Below are 7500 nucleotides of genomic sequence, written 5' to 3'. Positions count from 1 at the left end.
AGAGCGAGAGAAAGACTGAGACAAATAGAAATACCAATTCCAAGACAGAGATAGACAGGTACCCCTGAGTTTCCTCGTCCACTGAAACTCTCAAGGCCAATAAGCTATTTTATCTTATTTTGTCATGGCTATCAGTAAACAGTTAAAAAATAAACAAATAAGCCCTTCGTGTAAGATGATAACGCATGACCTAAGAATACAAAATGGGCTGTAAATGTTAGTACTAACGAGTGTAAAGTATTTCTGCAACAAAGGTCATACGGTATTTGAGAAGATTGGGGAATTAGGAACGAGAATAAAAAGGAGAGGTGGGGAATAATGATGAATAATGATTACTGACACTGATGGCTCGAGTACTCCCCCCACTCCCCCTCCCCTTCATTGTGATGTATTCTTTGAGAATTTCATTATCTTCGGAAGAAATGAGATAAAAACACATAAGAAGACAATCTTTCCAAAATACTCAGTCATGATTCTTATCTTCAAAAATCCTTTGTTTCCCTTTGTGTTTACTTATTAGTTTCCAATTCAATTTCACCTATTTATTTATATATTTATTTACCCATCCATCCCTTCATGTTTACAAACAGAACACATAGATTACCAGGACAAGGACCCAAGTCGCCAGATGCCCTTCTTATTCACGTGTGCCCTTCCTGCTTCCGTGGCACAGCAGATACCCAGTGCCGTCTCCTTGGCCCCCCTGCCCTGCCACCCTGCCGGGAACGTTCTGAAGGTAGGGTAGACGACACCCTGCTGTGTAGGGGCGTGGGTCTAGATGTGTGTGTGTTTGTTTGTCTGCTTGTGTTCTTGGGAGGAAGGGCTGAGCTCAACTGGATCCGTCTGCTGCATCTATATTATCATATAGCTTTTTGAACTGATGTAGGTTTCTGCCACATACAACGTTTTTTTTCTAGAAGGTTGTCACTTTCATGACTAGTGCTATCTGGGAAAATTATATTTTTTACACCATTCTCAACATGTTTTATCCTAAACCTTTTGCTATGACCTCTTGCTATTCTTTTAGTGAATATAGGTAAGCTAAATTTGCGGAGCAGATGCTTCACCGGGGTTATTCGCACAATGGGGATCCCGCCTGTGTCAGTGAGTGCTGACTCGTGAGAGTGCGCTATCTGAGCTTGGTTCTTACCCACTGTGGTGGCCAACCACAGCAGTAACCGCCAGGCGACAGTGAAAATTCACGAGCTTGGACGAGGCTCGATCTGCCGACCACGGGGGTGTGAGGCCGGCGCGCTAACCACTGTCCTAATCAGATGGCTTGAAATAAGGTCTTCAGTGTCCCTGAAACATAATCATTTCAACTCGTACTCTTATTTCCACAAGTGTTATAAGTTTCAATTTCTATAATCTTTCTGTGTAGCTCAAGTCCCTTAATAAAAAATGGCGGACAATTTCCAGTTCATCAATACCCTTCTTTAGATGTGGACTCCAATACTACTGCAGCACATTCTAGAATAATGAATTATGATACTTGTGATAGTTTTCTTTTACCATATCCTCGTCTACTTACGTGAACACCCTTTTCATGTGGATAGCCCTTTGTGAGCTCAGATATTTATGTGAACCTCTGGGTTTAGATTCCCGCTTACAGATATTCCGAGTGTTTTTTCTTTCTTTCTTTCTTTTTTTTCTTTTTTTTTCTTTTCTTTGTGGTCTAAGGGTCCAATTTCGACAGTCACCGTACCTGGCTCCCCCCACTACCCGCCTTCCCCTCTCCCCTACTCCCTCTCCAACAACAACAGCTCGATTCGCTCTCAAAATGACTACGTTTCCCTTTTCTCTCTCCACGCTGACCAGGTCATAGGAGGGCGCGAACGAGAGTCTTCGGCTTACGTTAAGGAAGGAGACGGGTGAGTGACAAGGGAGAGGAATGTGACCTTTTGGGGTATTATTAATGATAAAAGATGGTCATATTGATTGAATTAGTAGGAATCATCGTGATGTTTAGTATTGATGATGATGATACTAATGAAAATGATAATGATAAGAATGAAAATGATAATGATAAGCATGGAAATGATAATGATAAGAATGAAAATGATGATAAGAATGAAAATTATGACAATGACAATAATAATGATGATGATAACGACAATAAAAAATGGTAAATGATGATTAACAAGAGGAAATTATAATGGTAATGATAATATCAATAATGCTGTAAATGTGATAATACGAATAATTATGATAATAATAATGATAATACTAATGATAATGATAATGATCATAACAGTAATGATAATGACGATGTTTGATGATAACGATGATCATAGTAACGATCTCATTCCCCCTCTCCCCTTTCCCCTCCCTCTCACTCCCCCCCTCCCTCGCTCTCTCCGTCGCTTTCTCCTCCTTCCTCCTCCCTCTCCCTTTCTCCCCCTCTTCTCCCCTCCCTCTTCCTCTTTTTCTCCCCCCTCCCCCCTCCCGACCACCACCCTACCCCCATCACCAACCCACCCCATCCCCCTACCCTCCTACCACCATCCCCGTTCCCCTCCAGCAGGAAACCCATCGGCTGGAAAGTGGCCGTGTGCGGACCCGCCCTCTACTACTACGCCCAAGACTTTTCCGAGCGCCTCGTCGACTGGCTGGAGACGTTGAGAGCCTTAGGCGTAGCGAAGGTCTTCCTCTACAAGACTGACGTGGCGCCCGGAATCGACAAGGTTCTCCGCCATTACGAAAAGGATGGTTTCGTGAGGGTGTTGCTGTACTCCTACCCGCCCCCTTACCCGAATCACCCGGCGACCAGATGGTGTGTTTGTGGTCTCGTTTTTTTTTTTTTTTTTTTTGGGGGGGGGGGGGGGGGGGGGGCGTTGTGCTTGTGGTGATAGTTTGTGATACGGTTAGGAGGATGTGTTAGGAGATTATTGTTGTTGTTATTGATGTTGGTGAAAAGTGTGATGGTAATGATCGTCCTCTCTCTCTCTCTCTCTCTCTCTTGCCACCTTTTCCTCTCCCTCTCCCTTCCTCTCTCGCCCTTTTTATCACCCCCTTTTCTCCCACCACTTCTCTCTCTCCCTCTCTTTTTTCCCGTCTCCTTTGTCTTTCCCTTACCTTATCCTTATTACTTCACACTCTCAATCTCCCTGATCCTCTTCTCTCCTTCTCCTTCTTCTTCCCCCTTTCCCTTCCACTCCCCATCCGCATTCCCTTCCTCCTACCCTCAATATTCTCCTCCTCTCCTTCCCGCCACTCTCTCTCCCCCACCTTCCTTCTCCATCTCATTAACCTTCTCCCCTCTTTAATTTTTCCCTCTCTCTCCCCCTCCCCCTCCCATCTCTTCTCCTTCCCCTCCAACTCTCTCCCCTCCCCTCCACCTCCTTCTCCATCTCCTTAATCCATCCCTCGTCTCCCTCACCCCCCCCCTACCACCCATCCCCCCCCCCCCCCCCAACCAGGATATGGAGACACCTCGAGCTCAGTAAAATGTTCAGCCAAGAGAACATCTACTTCACCGACTGCGTGTTGAGGCACATGCACCAGTACCGCTTCATCGCCCACTTCGACCCTGATGAAGCACCGATTCTGCCGCTTCACGATTCCATGTCTGGCCTGGTTGACGATCTGCTCAAAAGGTGGGGATGGATTTTTTTTATATATTTATTTTATAAGTAGCTCGAGACCACCAGGGAGAGAGGGGTGGGGGTGAGGGGGTGGGGGTGAGAGGGAGGGGAAAGGGGAGAGGGGGGAGTGAGATGGTTAATAATTTTGTTTTTAATTCTCTAAGTCAAGGTATTTGTATGTATTTTGAGACACGTTGGTTTATTGTGATGTTTTGTTTTAAATTAACTATGTCTAAGTATTTTTGAGTACGTAGGACAAATACTGAGATGTTTTCCTATGAATTGAATAAATCTAAGTAGCTATGGTTGTCTAGAGTCAAATACGGTGATATTTTGTTGTGAATCGGCTAAATATAAGTATTTATAAGTACCCAGAACTAAAAGAAATAAGGAGAATCAAAAGTAAAAACCTTTTGATATTTCATTTGTAGTAATTTATGCGGCTGGCCTTGTGTCCGGTACCTCCTCCAACTACCTCTGTAACCAAGCCTGTTATGGAGCCTTTTACTTTATCATTATTTATTTTTCTTTTATTTATTCCTTCGTTTCTTTTTTTTTTTTCCTTATTTGACTATACAGTAAAAAATGTTACTTTGAATTGTGTGTTTATAAAGATCTTTTTAGATTTGTGTATTTATTTATTTATTTGCTTAGATTTTTTCCCTACACAAAAAGATATAAATGAAAACTAGATTAGAGTCCAGTGATAGTCTTATTCCAGAATATATGTGCGTTTTCCTCTGTGTGGGGGGGGGATGTATACATACATACATAAATACATACAATACATACATAGACAAACATATTCGCAATCCCCCTGTGTCGAAGTGAAACTCATGATCATCCATGTTGCTCTCCTCCGCCGACGAGTCTATGCTGCTCGTCGAAAGTTGCTCCTTCGTCCCCGCGTTGCAAACACCCTATCGCCAATGGCCTCGTCAGTCGAGACACCAATGATAATGATAATGATAATAATCAATTTGAGAGAAAGAGAGAGAGAGAGAGAGAAAGAGAGAGAGAGAGAGAGAGAGAGAGAGAGAGAGAGAGAGAGAGAGAGAGAGAGAGAGAGAGAGAGAGAGAGAGAGAGAGAGAGATTGAAAGAGAGAGAGAGAGAGAGAGAGAGAGAGAGAGAGAGAGAGAGAGAGAGAAGAGAGAGAGAGAGAGAGAGAGAGAATGAGTGTGTTTGAGGGTAATATGGACTTAGAGGGTCGTGAAGGTTGCGTACAAAACCCAATTGAGTCGTAATGAAAAACGTTTGGAGAACCCAACTCTAGAGTGATGGGTGAGAGTCGTCTATGTTTCCTTCGACGGAAAAAAAGCGGCGAAAAAAATTATAAGATGATTCTCAAGGGAAAGGACTAAACTGATTCAAAGTCGTTGCGCAGCTTCTCCTATTCACACGTTCCCTGCCAATTCAAAGAAGGGCTAAGCGGAAGAAGTTAGATAAAATCATATAAACAACAGGTGCGATTCTGCTGCGTAAAGCGATCAGTTTCTCTAAAACTGCCTATTTTTCATGATTTGTAATTATAAACATCGCAATTATTATTCCAACCCAAAATATACATCAATAATAACGTGAAGTAATAATCGGAAAAAAAAGAGAAATATTTTTTCAGACCCATATTCGATTCATAAATTCCACCGCTTGAAGGGAGAGTGTGTGTAAAAGGCACCCGACGTCAGAGCCCTTCGAAGTGCTTATATAAATGGTCCCTGGTGTCATTGTATTAAAAATGTACATTAATAGTCATTGTAATAGATTTAGAGGAATGTCGATTTTTACGACATATACTACGCGTTTGTTCTCGTATCTGGAAATGTCTGGCCGAAGGTGGTTAATTTTGGCAATTGCAGATAAAAACTCTGATATTTCGCTATAAATTGGCTAAATATAAGTATCTATAAGTAAGTACATTGAAACATGCATTATGCTGTGGATTGACTAAATATAAGTATCCATAAGTATATAGCAACAAATACTGTGAATATCTATTTGGTTTTGATAAATCTAAAAATAGCTAGAGAAAGAGTGAGATAAAGAGAGAGAGAGGGAGAGAGAAAGAGAAAGAGGGGGAGAGAGAGAGAGAGAGAGAGAGAGAGAGAGAGAGAGAAGAGAGAGAGAGAGAGAGAGAGAGAGAGAGAGAGAGAGAGAGAGAAAGAGAGAGAGAGAGAGAAGAGAGAGAGAGAAAAAAGAGAGAGAGAGAACAAGAGAGAGAGAAAGAAAAAGAGAGAGAGAAAGAACAAGAGAGAGAGAAAGAACAAGAGAGAGAGAGAGAAGAGAAAGAGAGAGAGAACAAGAGAGAGAGAGAGACCAAGAGAGAGAGAAAGAACAAGAGAGAGAGAAAGAACAAGAGAGAGAGAAAGAACAAGAGAGAGAGAGAGAGAGAGAGAGAGAGAGAGAGAGAGAGAGAGAGAGAGAGAGAGAGAGAGAGAGAGAGAGAGAGAGAGAGAGAGAGAGAGAGAGAGAGAGAGAGAGAGAGAGAGAGAGAGAGAGAGAGAGAGAGAGAGAGAAGAGAAAGAGAGAGAGAAAGAACAAGAGAAAGAGAGAGAGAGAGAGAGAGAGAGAGAGAGCGAGACGAGAGAGAGAGAGAGACAGAGAGAGAGAGAGAGAGGGACAAAGAAACAGTGAGACAGGAGAAATAAAAAGAAAATTATATAAAATGACACATAACATACGACATACTACGTATAAGATATAGATCTAAATAGCTCAAAGTGTATTATAGTTCAACACAAAATTTCTCTCCAAAACACACAGATCCTCAGCGGGTTCGGACGACGCGCGCTCGCCCCCCGCCGGTTACGCTCTGCAAATGAACACCTTTTACGATGACCTGCCGCCCACAGAAGAGGCGCAGGATCTCCCACCTTTCCTGTGGGTTCTCAGACATACGACGAGGCTCCAGCAATATGCTCCATTTCAAACGGGTTTCACCAAACCTATCTTTGACATGGACGTAGCGAGAGGGGTGTTTTCGCATGCACATGTCACCTGTGTTACTGGTAAGACGTCTGTTTCTTGCTTGTCACGATATATATATATATATATATATATATATATATATATATATATATATAGATATATATATATATATATATATGTATGTATATATATATATATATATATTTTTTTTTTTTGTATATGCTTGTTTTTATTTATTGAAATTATTATAATTCTCCTTTTCTTGGTGAAGTCGGTTTGTATTCCAAATGTTGATATGGCGAGCGTATTTTATAACACCGGTATTTGGCAAAATAAATGAATTGATAAATGTATGATGATAATGAGAAAATTATTCCGAACGCATACAGTCTTTTGATATATTTTATACAGTATTTTCATCTTGTCTGATGACATATACACCTTTCATTTTAGAGATTAACGGTAAAATAATATCATTCTAAAAAAAAAAAATCAAAAATCAAAATAAGATTGATCAAAAAGCTCATGTAAATTTTCAGACACGTGTCCCTACGCCCTCAAAAGGGTAAGCCCAACCATAGCGTACGTTGGTCACTATAAAAAGATCTGTGGTGAGCTCTGTCATAAGAAATCCTTAAGGACAGAGACGGCATTGCTACGCTACAAGGAAACGATACTCCAAGCTGTTACTTCAGTTAGGAAAAAGTTACAGCTTAGTTGAAGGTCAGCTTTAAAAAGGTGAATTTTGACTTCATTCGGTGTTTACTCTCAGGATTGTGTGTATGAATGTTAATTTATTAATAATTATCTACAAGATGAACATTAGACCCTTTATTCCTAGGCTTATGTAGTGAACTTTAAACCTTTGAAATTAATAAAGACTTCTTTTAATTTTAGCTTTTTAGATTTTAGTTCAGTCTTACTGTTTTTAGGATGAACATAGCTCTTAGCCCAGTGATAACTTTTAAATTAATGTAGACTCAGTTCAAC

At 41.1% G+C, this 7500-nt stretch overlaps 1 protein-coding gene across 1 annotated transcript in view; it reads left to right on the top strand.

Annotated features, from left to right (window-relative positions):
• Nucleotides 1-7500, top strand: part of LOC122254896 (uncharacterized) — a 15360-nt gene that overhangs the window by 7522 nt on the left and 338 nt on the right. The window contains exons 5-10 of the mRNA XM_086533178.1: nucleotides 591-736; nucleotides 1819-1871; nucleotides 2522-2773; nucleotides 3420-3596; nucleotides 6346-6590; nucleotides 7050-7500. The exon at nucleotides 7050-7500 is cut by the window's right edge and continues 338 nt beyond it. Coding sequence (XP_086389304.1) covers nucleotides 591-736; nucleotides 1819-1871; nucleotides 2522-2773; nucleotides 3420-3596; nucleotides 6346-6590; nucleotides 7050-7231 — 1055 coding nt within the window. The 3' untranslated portion in view covers nucleotides 7232-7500. The remainder of the gene's footprint in view (nucleotides 1-590; nucleotides 737-1818; nucleotides 1872-2521; nucleotides 2774-3419; nucleotides 3597-6345; nucleotides 6591-7049) is intronic.

This window comes from Penaeus japonicus, unplaced genomic scaffold (assembly GCF_977035675.1).
Source record: "Penaeus japonicus unplaced genomic scaffold, GWHDUDI00000001_assembly GWHDUDI00000038, whole genome shotgun sequence".
NCBI classification, from domain to species: Eukaryota; Metazoa; Arthropoda; class Malacostraca; order Decapoda; family Penaeidae; genus Penaeus; species Penaeus japonicus.
The sequence above is the reverse complement of the archived record's forward strand: the minus strand, read 5'-3'. Positions and strand labels throughout refer to the sequence as shown.